General features: G+C 35.0%; 1 protein-coding gene and 1 non-coding gene across 9 annotated transcripts; one reads left to right on the forward strand and one right to left on the reverse strand.

The window, feature by feature from the left end:
• PNISR (PNN interacting serine and arginine rich protein) lies at positions 1–23,518 on the reverse strand. 8 transcript variants are annotated; one of them, XM_040627560.1, is made up of 14 exons: positions 23,399–23,502; positions 22,491–22,566; positions 14,995–15,074; positions 13,339–13,453; positions 11,676–11,864; positions 10,078–10,301; positions 8,437–8,608; positions 7,107–7,297; positions 5,287–5,424; positions 4,754–4,853; positions 3,963–4,016; positions 2,730–2,900; positions 575–1,661; positions 1–332 (listed from the first exon to the last, which is right to left on the reverse strand). In XM_040627560.1, exons 4-14 carry the CDS (start codon positions 13,424–13,426, stop codon positions 302–304), a joined length of 2,445 nt encoding a protein of 814 aa, XP_040483494.1. In that variant the 5' UTR covers positions 13,427–13,453; positions 14,995–15,074; positions 22,491–22,566; positions 23,399–23,502; the 3' UTR covers positions 1–301. The 8 variants fall into 8 exon arrangements, with proteins under 8 accessions (XP_040483494.1, XP_008703230.1, XP_040483495.1 ...); XM_008705008.2 differs by having other exon boundaries at positions 13,339–13,457; positions 23,399–23,495; XM_040627561.1 differs by lacking the exon at positions 22,491–22,566 and having other exon boundaries at positions 23,399–23,518.
• Positions 16,419–16,609, forward strand: LOC121102313. The gene has a single exon (XR_005834438.1). It is a non-coding gene; the product is annotated as a U2 spliceosomal RNA (small nuclear RNA).

The raw sequence follows: 23,518 nt of genomic DNA on the forward strand, positions 1-23,518 counted from the left end.
TGAACTGAAGAGCTTTATTGACATCACAGTACATTCAAGAATAATTTTAAGAACATTACAGCTGAAAGAGAATGGCATGTTTATAGTCTTATTAAGCACTATTTTTTGAAAAAAATGTAATACAAAGAAATCCTATTAAGTAACTTGGAGCAGCATTTGGAAAAAGTACACCTATTTACAGATTAAAAAAAAAAAAGATTCTGGTTTCACCTACACAGCCACAATGTGCCTCTATAATGAGACAAGCCCTTAAAACTCATGGAATTTTTTAAACATCATGGCATTCTTGCCACATCATTCCTCAGCGTTTACGACGGGGAGGGGTTGTTGATCTGAAAAAAAAAGGGAAAAGACAAATTTAAAAATAAAAATGTATTTTAAACTAAAGAATCTGCAATTTTTAAATAAATATTATTATATAGGATTTCTAAAATTACGTAAGACTATGATCATTTATCAAGTACCAAACTGAGTTTTTACTAAAGAGAGAGAGAGAAAGGACACTTTCAACTTTGAATAAATTCAGTCAAATTTTTTTTAAAAATCAGACAAAATACTTTAAAAAGTATACTACCTTGATCGGGACTTAGACTTGTGTTTGCGGCTTGCCTTCTTACCAGACCTTTGAGATTTCTCCATGGATCGCGATCGACTATGTTTAGGCTTCTTAGCCTTCTTTTCTTTGCTACTTCCTGGAGATTCAGAACTGCTCCTTCCACTAGAATCAGAGCCTGAATGTTTTTTGCTATCTTTGGTAGTACTTTTCTTACTATCCTGTCTAGAATCATGTCTGATAATTTTAACAGATATAGAACCACTCCTAGAGAATGTTCTTTCACTTTCTCGTTTCCTTTTTAACCTATCATCCTGACTACTGAACTTAAAATCTTTTTCTTCCCTTTTTTGTTTCTCTTTTCTTTTATCCTGTTCACGTTCCCTTTCTTTGTCTTTCTTTTTCCTATCTTTATCTATACTTCGGCTCCTCTCCTTTTTTCTCTCTTGTTCTTTAGCCTCACCTTTATGCTTATGACTGCTCCCACTAAGATTTCCACGTTGATCATCAATTTTACGCCTATCTCGACTCCTACTGCGACTGGACCGATTGGTTCGCCTATCCCTTGAGCGACTTCTACTTCTACGTCTCTCTCGAGAAGGACTCCGATTTCTTCGTCTTTCTCTTTCAATGCTATTTCTATTAGATCTCCTCCTATCTCTAATCTTTACTCTAGCCCTATTGCTCTCTATTTTAATTCTGCGAGAGTAACTTCTACTTCTACTCCGTCTAGCTTTAATTGTTGGAGATCTACTCCTACTATGTCTTTTTTTCCTTTTAGGAGAAGAAGATCGAGAAGAAGTACGACTACTACCTGAGCTAGAACTGTATGAAGAGCTAGAGACAGTACTACTAGTACTACTAGTTCTGCTATTGCTACTGGAACTACCACTACTAGAACTTCCTGATCTACTCCTTCCTTGTTTCTCTTTTTCTTTATGCTCTTTTTTTGGTTCTAAAACTGACGTAGTTTCATTTGGAGTTCTTTTCTTTTCATTAACCACATCACCGTCTGCTTCTCTTGCTTCTAGTAGTGATAAACTATTTTGCTCTTTATGGATAAATTCATTCATCTCTTTTGTAACCCTTTCTGTTTGCTGCTTTTCTTCTGAAAGAGAAAAAGACAAAAATACTATGAAAAGTCAAATGTATAATGAAAAAAACTTCCAAACTACCAAATTTCAAGCTATTAGATGATTACAGTAAAACAGCATTCTTCAACAGAAATAGGATACAAGCCACGTAAGTTCAAAATTGTCTAGTGACTACACTAAAAAAATAAAAAGAGATGAACTTAATTTCAAGTTTGTTAACCCAATAAATCAAAAATATTATCATTTGAACATGTAATAAATCTAGAAGAATACTAAGATATTCTGCTTTTTTTGGCACATAAAATCTTTCAAATCTATTATGTATTTCATGCATGCTTACAGCACATTTCAATTTAGGGTTAGCTACATTTCAAATGTTCAATAGCTACATGTAGTTAGCCATGCTCCTGGACAATAAAGCAACAGAGTACCAAAGTGTAAAGGCACATTTGAAGCAATTTGAAAAGATTTCCTTTTTCTCCAATAAGGCAATTTAAAGGTAAGTAACTAACTTACAGAGAATTTTCAACGGCTAAATCTTACTAATTACCTTCCCAATTGTCCAAGTATGATTGTTCCAAAAACTTCAAAATATTCTTTCATATTCCTAATATCATTATATAAACCATAAAGAACTACAATCATATATAGTATTTTACATAAAAAAGCTTCTATAAAGTCCTCTATTTCCTTAAATATACTAGCTATACATTAAATATCCTAGCTACAAATTACTTTTCAATAATTTTACAAATATATTTTCACCATTTCAAAAGCCTTCTTTTCCATTTTGAGAACTTTAGAAAGAAATAAAAATACACCAAATATCTTAACTTACAGCCACTGAAATTAATGTCTTACAAAACAAGACAAAGTTCACCTTTTATAAACTACATATTTTGAATACTATAATAAATTTTGAAAAAAAACTGCAAAAAAGCCAAAACCCTTAGTTTCTGTTACATCATATATTATCCACATTCTAACCTTAATTCTATCCTTGATATTGTTAGGTTGGTTAAAAAAATAAAAAGAAACACAAACAAAACTAGACAAAAATTAAGGGAGTCTAAAAGATATACCTTCCATCTGTTTATCATGTAACAGCTGCTGTTCTTTTTCTTTTCTCCAGAAAGCTTCCTGTTTTTGCCGGATTCGGTGCCGTAATTCCTCATCATCAGTGTCAGATGACTCAGAGCCTCTGTCACTCCTCTCATCTTCACTGTCTCCCGATCCATAACCACCCAGTCCACCTGTGTGCATAAAGCCCAGTCTATCATATGGAAAAATTATTCTATACACTAAAAAAATTTTAAGGTCCGAGAAGAAAGCTAATTTCTTTTTTCATTGCCTTTTCTTGGAAGAATATGCTTATTCGGGGTGGGGAGGAGCATAAATTCCAATTCTTAAGGAGTTCATAGATCTCTCCTGAAAATTAACAGAATCTCATTCTTTCTGGAATATTTCATATATTTCTCACCACAAAGGATTGCAATAATGGTTTTGTATTACTGTCCACACTAACCAACAAACCATTTAACAGGGCAATAACAAAGTCTCACTAAAGCATAGTCAATTCAACTACTGATGATCCTGAAAATAGTTCTAAAATTAATTCTTTCATTGTTCAAAGCTCAGAAATCCCAGGTTGTATGCAAAGTATTTTTTCCCTAAAAAAATTAGAATACTGTAATTGTCACTGATCAGAAACAGTATGGTCCTAAAACTACTCCCCACCCTGAAATAACCTAAATAGTAATCATCACAGAATCATATGGGCATTTGGTTCTACCCATTTCTGTTGGTCCCCACAAAGACTAACTTGGTATGATGTGGAAAAGGCACGTTCAAGCTTTTATATACTTGAGAATATATCATGCAAAGAGCAAATTATGAACACATCACTACCATTATACTATGATACTGTAAGATCAACTCTTTTCCTTTATGTTAAAACTCAACTTACTATAACACAATCTAAATAAAGGTGCTTAAAAGCATTAGTGGACAGGTTCCTCCCTAAAGCATGTATGCAATAATTTTGAAAGTGAGCTTAAATATTATCACGGCTAAATTATGAACTATTACAACTTGCCCCAATAAACTATGAATTAGTTACATTTATGATTTATAATAATCCCCCTGTGAATGCTTTAGTCAAAAAAATAGGCAAACCTTTTAGAGACTGATATAACCCTAAGACCTGGGTTATACACTGAGTAGGAATAGTACAGTTTCAAAACAGAACACGTAGAGAGACAAGGTAAGTGTGATTTTCCCTTTAAGGCCCTCTCACAAATAAGGAAAACACTTACCGAGTCCAGTGAGGGAAGCCAGTGCACTGGACTGTGCCAGCTGTTTTGCAGGAGCTTTGTATCACATCAACAACAGGAACAACATGTTAACACAAATAGCCACGATTTCATAGTCATGAGAGTCTATGGTATTGTTAAATCTACTACTATTGCTGCTTTTTGGGGAGAGAAGAAACATTAAAAACATAACATTCACTTTAAACCAGTAGCATGTCTGGCCTTGAAATTATAATTCTGAAGTGAGCTGAAATTGGTTTATAATGATGAAAAATGTTGACCAGTACATCAGTATTTTATTTTTGAGGTATGGTCCATAATTTAATTTTGCTTTCAATATATTTTGTGTTACTAAAAATAAGGGGGGTGGGGATGGGTGAATTTCTTGCTTCTGTAAGAACTACAAGTGGTAAATTGTGAAAACTGAGGGTTTATAATTCAATTCATTAGTGAAACTAAACTGCATTAGAAGTTATACACCAATACCATGGTATCTATAAAAAAAACAAAATCAGGTGAAATAAATTGAACATCACGAATTTTCCACTATACATTTTATAGAACAACAGCATAATTGCTCATTTGTGCTCAGGCAAGTTGGGTAAAAGAAAAATATTTGTATTGTTTTAATATGGTGTCTACAAACCTAACCTTTCCCAGAGAGTTAAAACATGCAAGAAGAAAATATTCAAATATCTGCTAGAATTCAGCAAGGACAACCAAAAAAAGTCCAAAATAGCCACCAAAACCAAAATACTCCCAGAAAAACAAAACCAAGAACACCCACAATATACCTTTCGTTGCCTTCCGGTGTGCATCTTTGGCTACGTAATAAATTTCTTCATCTGTGACATCTAGTAGAATTTCGGTCAGAAGCATTTTTGTCAGCAACATCTATGGAAGGGCATTTTATGTGTTTATATACATTTATGTATATTATTTCTAATTTAACTATTATAGTTACTAATAAAGTTTGATATTTTCAAAAAATTAATGGGCAAAGCCATTTTATAAAACATTTTTAAAGTAGAGATCATTATCAACCATTCCAAGGAACTAAGTATCTTGAAAATTATTTTAAAATACTAAAACTAGGTGCCTGGGCAGCTCAGTTGGTTAAGCATCCGACTCTTGATTTCAGCTCAGGTCGCGATCTCAGGGTCACGAGATCAAGCCCCATGTTGGGCTTCGTGCTGGGTGTGGACCACGCTTAAGATTCTCTCCCCCGCCTCCCCTCTTTCCCATTCTTAATAAATAAATAATGAATAAAAATAATAACACCACATTTTTAAAAATCCTGTACATGGTAAGAAATTTAACATTCTACCATTTGATACTCTTTCTCTTCTTCAGTCATCTCTGGTTCACTCTGTTCTTCCTGAGGAACTGGAGATGGACTTCTGGTGACTTTTCCACTACTAGCAGCTTCAACATTTTCAGTGTCTTCATCTTCCTCATCACTATCCTAAAAACAAGTAATACTATGGGTAGGCCAAATTCAGGCTTATAATGTAAAATCATTATCTTATACACTCTTATTTTAAAACCACAAATTAAAAAGTCTATGAAACAGATATATAAAAATGAAATTTCTCTCTAAATTACACTACAGATTTCGTTTAGTAGTATAAAGTGTTACCTGAAAGGAAATGTAAGATTACAAGATAGCTTATGAGAATCAATTATTTTAATGACTTTTCAATTTTTTTTCCTTAGTCAATTTTGACTTTATTTTATAAATAACCAGGAATATATCATGCCTAGACTGACTTAATTAATATCCATTATATATGATGGTCCCGAAATGAGTGGCTTATAAAACTTTGGAAAAGTGGACCACATTTATATTATTCAGTGTGACTTTTATAACTATAAATTTAAGCTATTTGCCCAAAATCACGTGACTTAAAATTAAAAATCTGAAATCAGTTTTCAGATCTCAGCTGGCCCTGAAACTCTGTGAAATTTCTTTCTTTTTTGCTATGAAATGGACAGGTAAGAAATGAAATGCACTTCAGATGGAGAAAATGCCAGCAGTTTGTTTCTGGCTATAGGTTTTCAGTATCCAGATAGCACACCTTAAAAAGGAGACTCTTCTTTAGGAAAAAGTGTCCTACAGTTCCCTTAAAAATCCTACAAAGTAAAAGAGAAGGTGATCATTGAAATACTAGTTTGGAAAGACTATGCGAACCAGGGGAAGACTACATGTAACACAAGTCCAACGTCATCTGGGAGGAGAGGGAAGCTAATCTCCAAACAATTTTTTTGACACTTAAACCTATTAAATCTGGAAATCCACTATTTCATCTAAAGAGTTAAAAATTACCAAAAAAAAAAAAACATAAATAAATGATAAAAATAATAACAACACATTTTAATAGTGGCAGTCTTTTGGTTCTTATCTTCATTAACACCCACAACAAAAACACATCTTTGGCATGGTTCTTTTGTCAAAAGATAAAAGTAACTTACACGGCATTTGTAAAATTTAACCTAAACCAATGTCTGCTTAAATCTAGTTACCCTGCTAGTTACCCTCCTTGAGATTTATTTCTGAAGCACAAAATGGCCTAGGGAAGCTGCTATTTCCAAAGCTGCATACCAGCCAGTGTTGTGGCTATCATGTCATCTGAGAGCACATTATTGCTAAATAAAAAAATTCCTAAGCACTCACGCCATCTAAATGATGAAGCTTTAAAGATTTAACTGTTACTTATGGTGCTCATGTCAAAAACTATGAAAGTTATTACATCCTCTGGTATAAACACATATTTAAACGTTCAAGAAAGGCAGATTTACTTCTCCTTTGCCATTTTAATTGACTTTTGTTTTATCATTGGCCACTAGGGAATCAGCTGTACTGAAACAAAAAAACAGATTCGTTTCTCAAGGTTAGACCTATCTAGCGTCCCAAAAAATAATTTTTCTCTGGAAAGAAATGTTTCATAAACTTACTGCCCCTTTTTTCCTTACTCTACCCTCAGTAACAACATACATAAAAACATAATCCTCAAAATACTGACTAAAAGTAATCTCAAGAACATTATACTAATACTTCTCTATAGGCTAAATTAGTTATTTATTTCAATACTTTTCACATATAAAACACATGGACATGTTTTCATGTTAAGTGATTCTAACACTTACAAATTTACTTCTCTGAGGTAAACGAGGGCCATCTCCTCCTTCAGCATCTTCTGTGGCCTTCTTTTCTTTTTTGGACAACTGTGAACGTTGTTGTTCCATCCTTTCTTTCTCCAACTTCTTCTGCTTTTCACGTTCCATTTTTTCAAGACCTTCTCTAATCCAAGCTGGAAGAGTCCTGCGTTTCACTGCATCTGTTTCAGATGAAAAGAAGTATTTCTAAGTTAGTTAAGTAAAAATCATAAATGCATGAGTTCCTTATTCTTGAATTTCTACAAACTTTGTGAGTGAATTAAATAAAAGAATTCTGGTGCCACTTGAGTGCTTATAACTATCATTCTCCAGTAAGACAGTGGTAAAGCAACCCATTAACCATTATGCTTCTCTTTAAGATCATTTTTAAAGACAGCAGTAAATAGTGTGCTAATGCTTATAAGAAGCCACGCACTATGAAAGCACATTAAACCATCCACCTCGCTTAATTCTTAAAAAAAAAAAAAAATCACTATTACTCAATCTCTTTTACAAATAAGAAAATTGGGGCTCATAAAGATTAAGTGATATGCTCAAAACTAAAGAGACAGCAGTAGTGATGTGGGCTAATTCCAAGCCAAACTCTTACATTACACTGCTTCCTAAAATATAAAAACAGAACAGAGTCAAACAAAAGCACAAGTCTATTTTCACACTGAGAATTCATCTGAACGAGTATGATTCCGTAAATTAAAAAAGAAGTTAGAATCTTCTTAAAATGTCTACTTTGTAATAAAAAGTTAAGAGTTGAACATTCTGGCCTATTAAGTGTTCAATTTGGATTTCTAGATATAAAGTAGTGTAAGTTTATACCTTGTCATTAGACCTCAGTTAGTTATAATAGGTTAAAAATCTAAATCTTCTGCCAAAATATTTCTGGAAAGTGAAATAATAAAAGGAAAATTTACCTGACATTGGTGTATCAGATGAATGAGAGTGAAAAGAGACCAGAGACAGAGAACAACTAAGAGGTTTTAAAACTATTCATAAACTGGTATAATGTATCAAACTGTCAACACTGAAAAATATCAAGACACTATGGCCATGATAAATTTACAATCCATCACAAAATCTGGAGTTAAGGTAACAATTTCTTTTAAAGAAAATTATTCAGAACTTTTTGTATTTTATACCAGTATTCCTTTTGTAATTTTAAGGATTATGACTATAAAATGATAGGGTTTTAAACTATCAATTCCTAACATATCACAAGTGTCAGAACAATTTAAGAAAACAAAACATCCTTTTTACATGATCAAGAAATCATGCCAATTGTGGTTCACTAAACTTAAATAGCTACCAATTTGTGGAGGCTCCTGCTTCACAGGAAGTGCAATAGGTGATCGCTGCCGATCCCTGAATGATGATGGCCTTTCTCTTCGATTCTGGGGAGGTGCTGGAGGTCCTGGAGGTCCTGGTTGCCAATAAGGAGGATGAAATCCACCTTGCGGTGGACCAAAAGCAGCCCCATGCTGAAAGAGTATTGCAGTTTATTTTTCTTCACATTAATACAATATACTCTCTGGGACACACGTGTGTTATGAACTGGGACAGTAGAAATCCATGTGTGCAGCAAATCCAAGAATTCCATGGTTCTAATATCCACCGATATTTCTGTAGCCCCAAGAACCTAGGCTTACTATTCTTAAGAAAGATAAAGATTTTCTGCCTACATAAATGCAAAGAGCCATCTAAAATTCAGCTAATACACTATTTTCAAGAAGTATAGAAAAGGATGTATATATATACATATATGTGACCTGTCTCGTTTTGAATCCATTTATAAACTAGTCCTTCCACTACCAAGAAATCAAATGTCAATTTTTCTGTAACTAGAAAATACAAGAAAAAAATTTTTAAATCAATCTCAAGTTATTTCTGAGGGGAACTTGTTTCTATAAACTTGCAAGAAGTATCTATTTTAAACAAAATAAAAGTTATTGAATCATTAAATATTTTTTGTAATTTTGCTATTTTCAGAGGCTTTTTCTAAGCCCATTGCCAACAGAGATCTCTGGCTTGTTAGCACAGGGATCTATCAAGAAAATAGGGTATGAGTAGAAGCTCCCTGCCACTACATTTCTTCAAAACCAAACCAAAAACTGTCATATCTGTATACCAAGTATGAGTATACCACAAGTATCTGAATATGTATGAATAAAGATTACTCTCAAGGTGAATATTGGTTACATTTATGTCCATTATTAATCTAATTAGTGAAATAATGTATGAGTTTTTTCAAAATTTTAAATTATGATAGTTTATAAGTTTATAAGGTAACAACTGCAATCAGTTATTTCAAAATGACACCTAGCACTATCATTTAAGGGTGGACCCTTGGCGGAGTAGAGAAAATAAAGCCCCACATAATGATACTATTCCCCATAGAGTTCTATGTCCCTAGGAATGAATTAGATGCTACAAAGGAAATTATGTACAATTCCATTAACATGTCACGTCAGAATGGAAAAAAAATGACATCACTAGAAAAAGTCATTAATTCTACAAAGCAGAAAGAACTGCATTTAGGAAGATGATCTGTTCATGTGTTTTATTCATGTCTTATCCATAATCTATTATTGACAAATAATGTATTCAACTACTGTGCATTTTCTAAACTTTATTCAACAATTAAGTATACCATTTTGAAATTATTAGAAAACAAAACATCATATAGCTATTGCACTTACACATTTTTCATTTTATCCAACCTTTTCCCTAACGATCCTTTATATCATTCTCCTAAGCAAATCAAAAACCAGAAAATAAGAATCTAGTAATTTTAATACTCAAAAATTGATATGTTTTCTGAGACATAATATGCCCTTATCTGTACAAGACTGAAAAGCGAAACACAGATCTTAGGTACTCTTGATGAGACACTTCCAAAGAATGGATTACGTGCACATCTACAATATTAAAGCAACAAAATATCTTTCACCTGATAGTCAAACTGGTTCACTGGCCCCACTGCAAAATTATCGGGTGGTCCACCAAAGTTGTGATTGTTCTGGTTAAATATATGCCTGTTGTCAGGGGCAAATTCCCCACTGTCCTGACTGTTGCTGTCTTCGGAAGGAGGAACAATGTCCATTGGGCCTGGTGTTGGTGGCATCCATGGCTGATCTGGAGGGGGGTGTGGGGGCTGCTGATGCATTCCCCATTCTATTTAGGATTTAGGCATAAAAACATTCAACAGGGGGTTATAACAAAATCAACACAAATTTTTAAGATCTCAAGAAAGATTTTTCAGCAAAGAAACAGATTTAAAAATCTATGACTTCTTGGTCAAATTCCTCTTGTATATCTTAAAAATAAACAATTAATTAAACTAATAAATTACTCAAATGAGCTAACTCCATGCTAATTCATATCCTAAACATATAGAAATCAAATGCCCGAAATTTTTTAATAAATGTAACAAAATCCAAAGCAATTTTTTTGTTGAATTTTTCTATTTCTATTCAATAACAACACCATAAAAAATTAACACCTTGAGATTTTATATATAATTTCTTTCTTTCATGAACACATTTATCCTCACAACATCCCTGTGAGGTAGGGAGAAATCAGGTTTTATTTTGCCAATTTAAGGAGGGGAAACTGAGGCACACAGGGGTTAAATCACTTGCCCAGGTCACAAAGAAAGCCAGTAGAATAAAGTTGGGGAGTGGGAATGCCAGGGTGAGTCATTTGGGAACCAAAACATTTTCAAACTTGGGGAAATTTGGTGTAGCTTCAAGAAAACTAGAAATAAACTACCTCAGAGTATCAAAGATTAGAATATTCATTATTCTTTTAAAGTGATGTTAAGAGGATTACCTCTTGAGTTTTCCACTCTTACATTGAGAAACAATAATAAGTATCAATAGGGAAAGGGAGATTAAAACTTCACCATCAGCATACTCAAATGTAAGATTCCTCTATAAATATTTTGAAGTGACTACTAAAAATAATTAATAACACAAGACATGGAAAACTGAACTAGCATCAAAAAATCTAAATCATACTATAAAGCAAAAAAGCAAACAAACAAACAAAAAAATAAAACAGATAAAAACTTATGGAAGATCTTCACTATCTGAAAAAAAAAAGGGAAGAAAATGATGGGTGGATGGTAGGGGCAGAGTGTATTTGACAGACTAATTTGTCACATAGTGACACAATATTTCTTTAATTAGAGGCTAGACATGTTTTGCTCTGCCAGTGCTGCTTCTGAAAAGGCCAGAGGTTGCAACAGAGAGACATAGAATGCTCTCTTCCCTAGATGCCAAGTGAGGTTTCCAGTGTTCCCAGCCCCTGTCAGCCTAGGAATGAAGAACCAAGAAAAGAATCAAACTGAGTGCCACAATGCTAGCAGATTGAGTACAGAATAAGTTTAACCACAAAATTTCAAGGTCAAATCTAAATAAAACTGCCTACTCTTTAAGGAGCATTAATTTCAAGAAGTCATAAAACTAAGCAAATTAAACAGTTTAATTTAATCCACATTTTATTTTAAAAATAGTCCTAAAATCTGGATAACATTAAACAACAAACCTGGTTGCCACATTCTGTTAAAGTTTGAATCCCCTTGAAAATTCCCATGATTGTTTGGACCAGATTCCATTGCAGACATATCTTGTCCATTTGGCATCATTCCTGGTGGTTGTTCTACCATACTTTGCTGCCCTGAAGCTTCTCTTTGGGCAATCCAAGCTTGAGCCAATGCAGCCCAGTCAATCTGGCCTAATATAATTTAACATACCAGAATTTAGCATTCAGAATTTAAGAGTTAGAAGAACAGTGCCTCTATCTAAAACAACCATCTCAGTTATTCCTTACTAGAGATTTTAAATATTACAGAATGTTAAAGCTGAAAGGATGCTTAGAAAATAACCCATATCCAGGCTACAAAATAATTTAACTGTAAGACTTTCAGAAAACAACTTCACAAAAACACTCTTAACTGATTTCTAATATTAACTCATAAGAAAATGTATCCCCTGTACCTTAGTTTAGTCTTTTTAAAGTCTTTTCCTTTTTTTAACTACTATAAAAACAAATGATCAAATTCACTTACTTCTTCTTCAAACAGGTCCTACCCAGGCCTACACTGGATCCTAAGACTTCAGAGAAATATAGTTATCTATCCCTGTTCCTCCTCACCGTCACCCTTCTTTACTAAGGCTCCCTTCTCTAGTCAAAATACATCTCCTTAACAACTTCTTAGTCATTCTTTACTCAAAATGTATTGCTTTGCTATCTTAAAAGGTCCTCTTTCTTCTCTAATACCTATAGATAACATTTTAAGATCTAACAGTATTAATGAAGGAAACAAAGTAGAATAAGATGTTTTTTCATATCTCAGTGAAGATTAAATAGGTATTCTCATACATTTTGGTGGAAACATAAACTGGCATAACCCAGGTGGAGCTGAATTTAGGCAATGTGTATCTAAAATTTCAAATGTGCAACAGTAATGTAACAAACCTAGTTCTTGGATTTGTTTTTCCTCAGCAAATAATGGACAAGTAACAATGCAATGACATGTATACAAAATTATGGTAATTATTTCAAAAAGTAAAAAGCTACACCCAGTCATCCAAAAGTGATTTATTAAATTACAGTATAGTCCTATAACAGAATGCTATGTAGGTATTAAAAAAAGAAATAGAATCAGATTAACCCAAAAAAAGCAGGGCAGTGGAAAGGGTCACATTAATGAAACAAAACTGGCCATGAGTTAGTAACTACTAAAGCTAAGTAATAAATGGGGGCTCCTTGTATTCTACATCCATACATGCTTGAAATATTCCATAATACAAAGAAATTTTTAAATGATATATATAGCATACCATCAGTTGAATATGAACTACACAGAATCATAAGATTCGGAATTAACAACAGAAGTATGCTTTACTTAAGCAACATATTTAAGGAAGATTTTCCTCTTTCCTTAGAAAAACAAGAACTAAATCAGTTTTGAAAATGTAAAATATTCATAAAGCTTTCTACTCTTTGGGGAAGTCCTCCAAAGAGAAATCCATTCCCTGATATGTATCTTATAGCTATATTATTTACGAGAAAAGATTAAATTTTGTTCATAAAATGCTCCAATAAATCAATCCCAATTCCATTTCCCTTAATTCTATTACCTATCTCCCACTCATCTCTACCTATCTCCCCTTCCCCAACTTCCAAATTCAATTTATTTCCTTACTTGGATCCTGCTGGTGCTGGAACGACTGCATCCACTGTTGCTGGTTCAAGGGCCATTGCTGCCAAGGCTGTCCTCCTTGATCCCACATCCTGACTTTTAAAATATATTTGACTTTCTACCTTTAACAAAATAAACAGTTTAAAAATGAATGAGAGTTCTTTAATTTTAAAAGCTCACACATCAAAAATTATTATCAGATGATACAGTTATGTGATCAGAGCTCTAAAATTCTGGTCAACGGGTTGCCAGAGGCAACTGGAATTTTTAGGTTGGCAAGCAAGAGTATAAAATCTCATGTTAATGATGGTGTCAGAGCTTGATGGCAAACGTAGCTTTAATCAATTTAGCTCAAAAAGATGGGGGAAAATCTATTTTTTTCCAATACAGATCTCTGGAAATGTAGTTATTTTAAAGATTTTAAGAAAAAAAGTGATTTAATCTCTCCCTAACCAAGACTCCCTAAAAAGGGTAACCAAACAACAGCTCTGAGGAAGGAAAACTCTTCCTTATAAATAATTACAGCTAACGAATGCAGAAGTAGAATAGAATTAGAAAATCACGTATTACCAAATCTAATGAAACAACTGATTCAGGAAGTCTCCTGAGATACAATATTATGTCCCCAGAATCACTATGAATATTTTCACCAAAAATGTTTAACTGAATCCATTTGAGCTTTTGGATCTCACTTCCAGGATAAAGAAATTACAAGGAACAAAAGAATGACGCAAACACTAACAAAAGAAACAATCGGACAAATCCAGAAGGTGAGACAGTCTACAAGACCAAGTTTCTTAACATGTAAATAGCATGGACAACAAAGGGAAAGAGTGGGGGAGGGGTTTCATCACACGAGTCTACTTTTCTCTAAACTACTCTGAAAACTTTAATAAAAAGTTTAAAATTCCTACAAGTCTAGTATATTTGTACTTTATCCAACACTGATATACAACCCTGTTCAAGAACCAATGACACACATGACAAGTAGGATATGTTTCTTCATTTTTGTACCCGAAGGCTCAGTATAGAGCAGGCATTAAATAAATTTTTACTAAACGAATCTTTTTAGACTGACCCTTTCCTCTATTCTAAATACAAGACAAAAGCAAGCCTTAGCATTGCAGAATCACAAAAAATAAAAAAGCCAGATTAACAAGAAGTAAGAAACATCCGCCCAAATAGGACAATTGGCTGTTACAAGAGTTTGCAGCTCTAGTCTTTGCAGCTTTCACAGAACGTTACGAGTTCTAACACTGGCAGATCCTGACCCTTCAACTGAAGAACACTGTAAATTAAGATGCCTTCCTTTGTTACCTTGACTTTCTTATAGTCAAGTGCACTTGACTTCTAGTTACACTAATACAGTCTATTGTAAGGGCACCATTGGAATATGGCAAAACAGAAACTAAATAAATAGCACCATATCTAAGACCAACAACTGGACTGGGAATCAGTTCCAAAGTACATATGCTTCTTTTTTTAATCTCTCTTCAGATTTTCTTTCTTCTCTTTTTCCCTCTCTTCTTTTTCAACTATACCTTTAAACACTTTAAAAGCTAAACGACTTACTAGAACCCTTTATAACTTTAATTAAAAGGTAACAAATAAGTAAAGAGGGAACACCCAAAAGAAATACCAATTGCTATTTTGACTGACCTCAGAGGTTCACCTTCTGTTTAAAATTTAGGTTGATTCAGACTACAGCTTGGAAGCATAGCAGCAAGATTACTTATGCCCTGAGGGGGGGAAAGAAAAAGAGTATATGTTTACTCTTAGATTATGAAGAGTTACTAGAATAAAAATAAATTCTAGAGATGCAACATAAAAGTGTGATATCTCCAAATTAATTTGGAGTCTCTTCTTTCATTAACTTTATAATGAAAACTATTTACCATTATAAAGTTAAGGGAAATAGGTATATCACAAATGAGAAAGCAAAACTTTTAAACATTTTTTTCCTCTCGAATTATCTTTTTATTTACTGGAACAATTCATTAATACAAAATAATGTCCAACAATTTAGACATTGTCATATATGCTGAGAAAAAAGGAACAACAAACATTTGAAAAGATCTCATCCACCTGGTATTAACATAAATGGCAAAAATAAGTAATAAAATGCTTTTAGATTTTTCTATAAAATTCTAAGTTTAAAAATTAACACCAGCAAGGTAAAAATTTGTCCGTCAAACATTTGCATTTTATTCCCATTAGATCAACAGCTTTTAAAAGCTGATAGACAAATCTATTCATCTTTTTATCTTCCAGCTTCTTGCACACAGCAGTCACTAAATACCAAACTGAATAAATAAACTGTCTCTGGCTCCTTCTATTTACTTTTGAAGGTTAATGATAAGGAAACTGTTGCATTTATGAGAACCAAAAAAGCTGGTGTAACCATGGTTTGCTCTGTCTTCCAAAGCTCTAATGGTATATCAGAACTCAATGCATGGATTTTTTTGTCATAGGTTATAAATTCATACAATGTAGGCATTATAACTAGCTCTATAAAGTGTGTCCTAGAGTTGCAAATAGATGTGCATTCAGCAAAACCACTTTAATGATGAAAATGATGTGTACAGACTCCCTACCATCATTTCCGATACAGATTTACTTCTCTAAAAATCACTCCAAAGTTACTTTCACTTACTCATGTTTAATGGTGGTCATGAACAACTTTTGCAGTTCTCCTTTTTAGTTTGTGACCATCACTTGTAACCCAGACATCAGAGCACAAGCTCTGGGGTTCATGATGCCTACCTATTCACTAGCTGTATGAACATGGGCAAATTAACCATTCTCTAATTCTCTAATTATCAGTTTTTTCATCTGTAAAATGGAGGACATGGTAAATGTCTACTTCATAGAGTTCTTGTGAGGATTAAATGAGAAACATACGAAATCTCAGCAAAAGAGACTTCAAAAAGTAGTGCTTAATATCACTATAAAGACTTTCTCAGTATCGTTTTTTATAGCAGTCTTCAAGTTTACAAATGGGCTGGGGGGTAGGGGGGCAGTGGGGTTGATAATCAAGCCAAGACATTTCTACTCAACTCTTTTTTCTTTAAAAGCAATCTGAAATCGCTTCTCAGCCTTTTGGCTAAGATCAAGTGTTGTATCTGTTCTTATCAGTTTAATATCTGATTCGTCCTCTATCCGAGGACAATATATTAAATGGATTTTTGGAATTAGGAGATGGAATAGGAGCTTGCTTCATCCACTCCACGCATCAACCTGGTATTGCGGTACTTCCAGGAATGGTCCACCCCCCTCAGGGGAAATAAATGTTGTTTGAAAAGAAGGAAAAAAAAAAAAAAAGGCAATCTGAAACTTAACCAGATTTCATTTTATCTTTGGAAAAATATTTTCCTGTCCCTACATCTCACAATATCATAAATTAAAACTTTTATTATTTAAAAAAAAAAACTTCAAAAGTTTTCTTAAGCACGAAAAATTTTTACTTGCATATTTTCAAGAGTTTGATATATATTACTTGTAGCCATTTTTGTTTGTTGAAAACAGTCACTTCTACTTTTACTATGTTTTCCAAGGCTTCTTACCCCAAGTTTTTATGAAAGCTACTATTCATATACAGTGTTTAATGCACTTAGGCTGAGAAAAATATGAAAACAGACGTGAAATTGTGAGAAGCAGAACAGAATAAAAATACGGCAAAGAAGGTGACAGTAAAAGTCAAAGAAGTTAGGAGGTATTTAATAAAATGCTTCAATTAAGTCTGTAGTTGAGAAACTTGACTTGGCTACAGAGGATGAGTGTTGAACGAGGGAGTAGGTAAAATACCCAAGTCTTTTGGAAAGACAATTTAGCGGTACAGTATTTTATCAAAACTGTAAATGCACATCCGTCTGACCTAGCAATTTCACTTAAAGAACTTGAACCATAGAGGAGTACACTCACTCTGTTACCCAAAACCTGCAGCATGTTTGTAACAGAGAACATCTCCTTTTAGGGTCACTCAAAGGCAGCGATAAAAGTGAATCATACAGTCGATTGTTATTCAGCCACTTACAATGAATAAGATGGACTTTTATATGCTGACATATATTGATAAATAAACTCTCTTAAGAAGTGAAAAAATTGCATGATACAATATGAATAATGATCCCACTTGAGGTTTTTTCTTATTAAGAAAGCAATCTAGGGAACCTGGGGGCTCAGTGGATTGGGCGTCTGCCTTCAGCTCAGGTCATGGTCCTGGGACCCTAGCATTGAGCCCCACATCAGACTCCCTGCTCAGCGGAGAGCCTGCTTCTCCCTCCCCCTCTCCCTCTGCCGCTCCCCCTGCTTGTGCTCTTTCACGCTCTGTCAAATAAATAAATAAAATCTTAAAAAAAAAAAAAAAAAGAATGCAATTTAGGGGTGCTTGGGTGGCGCAGTCAGTTAAGCGTCTGCCTTCGGCTCACATCATGATCTCAAGGTCCTGGAATCAAGCCCGACATCAGGCTCCCTGCTCATCGGAGAGACTCCCTCTCCCTCGCCCTGCTTGTTCTCTAATAAATAAATAAATAAATAAAAATAAATAAATAAATAAATAAATAAATTCTTCAAAAAAAAAAAAAAAGAATGCAATTTAGGGGTGCCTAGGTGGTGCAGTTAGATGTCTGACTCTTAGTTTCTGCTGAGGTCATGATCTCGGGGTCCTAGGATCGAGCCCAGTGTGAGGCTCCACGCTCAGTGCAGAGTCTGCTTAAGATTCACTCTCCATTTGCCCCTCCCCGCCCCCTCACTCTCTCTAATAAATAAATCTTAAAAAAAAAAAAAAAGAATGCAATTTAGTATAGAAAATTCCTAAATTACAAAAAACTCTTAAAAACTGGTAAGCTCTAGAAAGTGCAAACAGAAATCAGGAAATGTTATTTTATATCTCTGTGTTCTTTGAATGATTTTGCTATGAGTATTTTTTTTTTTAAGATTTATTTGAGAGTGAGAGTGAGCAGGGGGGAGGAGCAGAGGGAGCAGGACAAGCAGACTCTGCATTGAGGGCAGAGCCCGAGGTGGGGCTCAATCCCACACCCCTGAGACCATGACTTGAGCCAAAACCAAGAGTTGGATGCTTAACCGACTAAACCACCCAGATGCCCCATGACTGTGTATTTTTATTTTTTTAATATTTATTTCTTGAAAGATTTGTGTTTATTTGTCAGACAGTGTGAGCAAGGAGAGAGAGAAGGAGTGCACAAGCAGGGGGAGCGGCAGACAAAAGGAGAAGCAGGATCCCCACTGAGCAGGGAGCCCAATGTGGGACTCGATCCCAGGACCCTGGGATCATGACCTGAGCCAAAGGCAGACACTTAACTAACTGACCACCCAGGCATCCCAAGTGTATTTTTAAAAATAAATCTGTAGATTTTTTAAAGAGACAAAGAATCAAAGGAAGCTGATCAGCACAGTTCAAAGTGACTGATACAGGCAATAAACATCACACAAGTAATATAACCATGAAACTCTGGACAAATTAGCTGTCTCATTTTCTTATGAAGGATTTTGAGTAAATTTCTATAATCTAGTCCCAAAAGGGTATCTCTGGTCATGAGAATAAAATGTAGAATTACGCTGAATTTTGTAAAGGGAGAGATTTTAAGAAAAGACTTAGTATACTCAAATACTTAACATCAACTTTTATATGTGTTTCAGCACTTAGCACAATGTTTGAAAAAGGATTTCATTAATTATTTCTTGATTAAAGAACATGACTGATTATAAGTGATTTGATAGCAAGGATTTAGAAACCCCACTTTCTTCATCTTCACCATATACTCTTCTTTACTTACTAATAAACAAAACAACTGCAAAATCTGGAAAACAGGAATATGAAGGCACATATGGCAATAATAAAAAAATTATCTTGTAATTTCAGTATTTTTCAATGAAATGACATAGCCCTGTATCTTAACAGCCTTGCAGCCTTAAAAATGACATTTACACATTGGTTTAATAATGACTTGGAAAATATTGATAACTGTTAAAGATGAGTGATAAGTACATTAGGGTTCACTACGCTCTTCTTTTGCACCATTTGAAAATTTCCATAATGATAATAAAGATGATGCAGTGTACAGTTACAGAGACTTACAATGAATGTTCATTTTTTTCTTTCCTCAAATAAGATCTTCTTGAGGGCAGAGTCTTATAATTATTTGAATTCTCCATGGTGTTTTGTCCATATTAAGTGGTGAAATACTTTACTCTTCACTTAAATTTATTAACAAGTTAAGTACACTAATATTCAATGAAGAAAATAAAATTATGTTACTACTACTCTGGCTTTATAACATCAAAAATCAATTCCAATTTATCTGTCCTTCCTTTAGCCTTAATTTTAATGATCTTAGGCTCAACTTCTCAAATTTGGAAATTCTGATTATAGATCAGCCAGACTGCAAGCCTTTCCCTTTATGGTATTTAATTAACCTCTATTTCCTTGGAAACAATTGGGATTTAGGAAAAACAGAAAGACCAATAACTATGGTTTGCATCAGATCATCCAAGTTATCACATATGGCTGGAAAAATCTAGTTTATGACTATGACCAGTGTTATGGATTGAACAGTGTCGCCTTAAAAAAATATGTTTAAGTCCTATCCACACTCCCATAAACTATGAATGTGACCTTATCTGGAAATAGGGTCTCTGCAGATGTATTCAAGATTTGAGGTCATACTGGATTAATGCAGGTTCTAAACCAATGATTGGTGTTTTTATCAGAGACACAGACACACAGGGAGGACACCATTATGACCACAGAAGCAGAGACTGGAGTGATGTGTCAACAGCCAAGCAAAACCAAGGATTGCTGGGAACCACCAGAAGCTAGGAAGAGACAAAGAAGGATCTTCCCCTAAAACAGGGGTGGGGAGCTGGGAATGGAGCAAGCAAGCATGGCCCTGCAGAAACAACTTTATTTGAGACTTCTAGCCCAGAGAACTGTGAAAGAATAAATTTGTTGTTTCAGGCCACTCAGTTTGTGGTAATTTGTTACAGTATCCCTAAGAAACTAATACAACCAGAAATGATCATCATTTATCTTATCCATTTCTTAGATGACTCTGTATTAGAATATTCATCGCTCTAGGATTCTTAAAATTACTTGTTTAAATGACAATTATTAATATTTGCAAAAGTCCTCTCATAGACTGACAAAGATGAATGAGGATGAAAATGTAGTATTTGTTTTAAAGCACTTAAGCATCAAAAAAATAAATAAGGGGTGCCTGGGTGGCTCGGTCAGTTTAGCATCAACTCTTGATCTCAGCTCAGGTCATGATCTCAGCATTGTAGGATTGATACCCACATCAGGATCCACACTGGGCATGGAGCCTACTTAAGATTCTCTCCCTTTCCCTTTGCCCCTCTTCTTCCTGTGTGTGTATGTGTGTGTGCCCGTATCAACTGCAAAATCAGAGACAGAGAAACACATCTATGCTTTGATGCATATGGTGAAATGTTTCTCACATCACATACACAGTTTAAGAACTACAAAATGCAACAAACCTCTTCTCCCCTGCCATTTCAGCCCTATATACCAGGTGACTGACCTCAAATTCAAAAGAATTCATTTGTTCAATTCGGGTTAGGTGGAAATGGCCCCAGTAAAGGCTAACCTTATAATCATTTGAAATGTAGTTAAAAAAACTTCTGCTACTTGATGAGACATACATTTCAGTATATATTGAAATACTTTGCAGCTTGCAGATCAAAAGAGGCACTCAAAAAATATTGGAGAATTGGACAGTTTAGGAATAGATACAGAAAAAGGTGATAAATAAAAAATAAACGTACAGAGAGCGAACAAGCCTAAAGGAAACACCCCAGAAGCAGAAAGCACACATATCTTGGTTCTAATATCATTCTCCAATAAAAGGAATCAGAATTCTTAGAGAAATAACTGATTCATCAGACTGAGATAAAAAAATACACAAAATGAGTCTGATGCATCTTATAATGCCAAGAAGAAAGTGCTAAAAAAAATTTTTTTTTAAATTAAAAAACTAAAAGGATGGGGGTATGTCACAGTAGACAACTGAAAGAGCTCCCAATGTACAAAGCTGGACCAATTTGAGCAAAAAAATAAAGTAACATTGGATTGCAACACAAATTATGACACAAATATCTCATGTGTCCATGCCGATACAAATAAATGATTAAGTAAACTAGCAGAGACAGACACACTTCCCATGCAGAAGAATTCCATATAAATTATGTAGATACTCCATCCAAAGGAGGGAGAACATAACCCTCTAATCCTCAAATGTAGACTGTGCAAAAGGACTACCTTCCAGTGAGTACAGTATGGAAGGGAGGAGGTGGAAGAGTAACTTCACAGCGGAGAAACTTGACAAACATTACTTTAAGCAAGTGATCAAGGTCACTATCAGTGTGATAAATCACATTCATATTACATACCCTTGATAGGATGTACTGAAAAAGGCACTGCTCCCCTGTGATCTTCCCCTCCAAAACCCCTAACGCCAGTCTTACCATGAGAAAAACATCAAATTCCAGTAGGAGGGCACCCTACAATATACCTGACCAGTAGTCCTCAAAACTGTCAAGGTCACTGTATTAGTTTGCTAGGGCTGCCACAACAAAGTACCACACACTCGGCAGCTTAAAGAAGAGAGATTTATTTCCTCATAGTTCCAGAGGCTAGAAGTCCATGATCGAAACGTCAGCAAGGCTGGTTGCATCTGAAGGCCTCTCTCTTTGGCTTACAGATGGCTGTCCTCTATGTCCTTTATATGGTCTTCCCTCTGAGTCCTAATCTCTTCTTATAAGAAAGGACACCAGTCATGAGAGCTTAGGGCCTACCCTTATGACTTCATTTTACTTCTTTAAAGACCCCATCTCCATATATGGCTACTTCAGCGTTATTGACTTCAACATATGAATTTTGGAGGGACACAATTCAGCCTGTAACAGTCATCAAAAACTAAGAAAGCCTGAAAACTGTCACAACCAAAAGAAGGCTAGGGACACATGGCAACTAAACATCATATGGTAACCTAAACGGAATCCTGGGACAGAAAAAAACATTAGGTTAAAACTCGGGATATATGAATAACCTACAGACTTTAGTTAATAATAATGTGTCAATATTCATCCATTAATTGTAACAGATATATCATACTGACCTATAGTAGTAATAACGAAACCGTGTGTAAGGCAGGGGTGTTTATATGGGAACTCTGTACCATCTGCTCAATTTTTCTGTAAATCAAAAACGGTTTTTAAAAATAAAGTCTACTAATAAATTTTTAAAAAATACAGTCTCATGAACATCTTCAAAGAACCGCTTTACTGTTACTACTTCTATATAGCCCCACGATAGTCCTACAGGTGAATCTTCAGGGTTAAGTTTGTTCTCACTTTTGCTTAGCTGCACTCAAGTCACAAATTCCGAGTTTATTTTGCTCTTTTATGAATTAGCCATCAACAATCAAAACCTGTCGAGTGCCCATGATGTTCAGATAACAATAATATTCACAAGATAACACAACTGAAATATTGGATACTACTCTTCCCCTCGTGAACTTTAACATATAATGTCCATCACTGGATGATAACACAACAAAAATACAAACTAGGGAACCTAATTGTAGTTAACCGGACGCATTTGCCCTTGGCTGCGCCTGCGTAGTCGGAACTGCACAGCGCAAAAGGTCCAGGTCCGGGCCCCCGCCTCCTCCGCCCCCTTGCACCCCCTCCCCATAAGGGGGGTTCCCATTGCGCAGGCGCAGTGCTTAACGGCCGGTCAGAAGCCCAACAATTAGTCCCTTCTCCTCCGAGAGAAAACTCTCATAGTTAGAGGAAGGGGTCGTGAGCATTCTCTTTAATAACAACATTTCCTTTTCACTAAGAGCACAGCTCTGACTCACCAAGTCGGGCGGACACCGCCGCTTTAAAGCGATGAGGTTCCAGCGGTCGCGCCAAGCAGCGTACGCAGCCTACGTGTTTAAGTTATGCTAGCTTCGCCACAGAAACCAAGAAGGCTGTAATGGTCTGCCAAGTCCCCCACGCGTAATTGTTCTCCACCACTTACCCACTCTGGTTCCGGAACACCGTTGCCGCCACCGTTCCTGTAATACCTCTCCAAACCTTTCGATGCTTCTACTTCTTCACGAAAAAGACAAGATGGCGCCCGATTGGTTGCACCCGGAAG

The sequence above is a fragment of the Ursus maritimus genome, unplaced genomic scaffold (genome assembly GCF_017311325.1).
Source record: "Ursus maritimus isolate PB19 unplaced genomic scaffold, ASM1731132v1 scaffold_13, whole genome shotgun sequence".
Taxonomy (NCBI): Eukaryota; Metazoa; Chordata; class Mammalia; order Carnivora; family Ursidae; genus Ursus; species Ursus maritimus.

Coding starts and splice junctions, on each gene's coding strand:
- PNISR (XM_040627561.1), bottom strand. CDS start 13,426: ATGTGGGATCAAGGAGGACAGCCTTGGCAGCAATGGCCCTTGAACCAG. Junction 10,302..11,675: donor TAACAGAATGTGGCAACCAG/GTTTGTTGTTTA, acceptor AATCCTAAATAG/AATGGGGAATGCATCAGCAG. Junction 2,901..3,962: donor GGCTTCCCTCACTGGACTCG/GTAAGTGTTTTC, acceptor TTATGCACACAG/GTGGACTGGGTGGTTATGGA.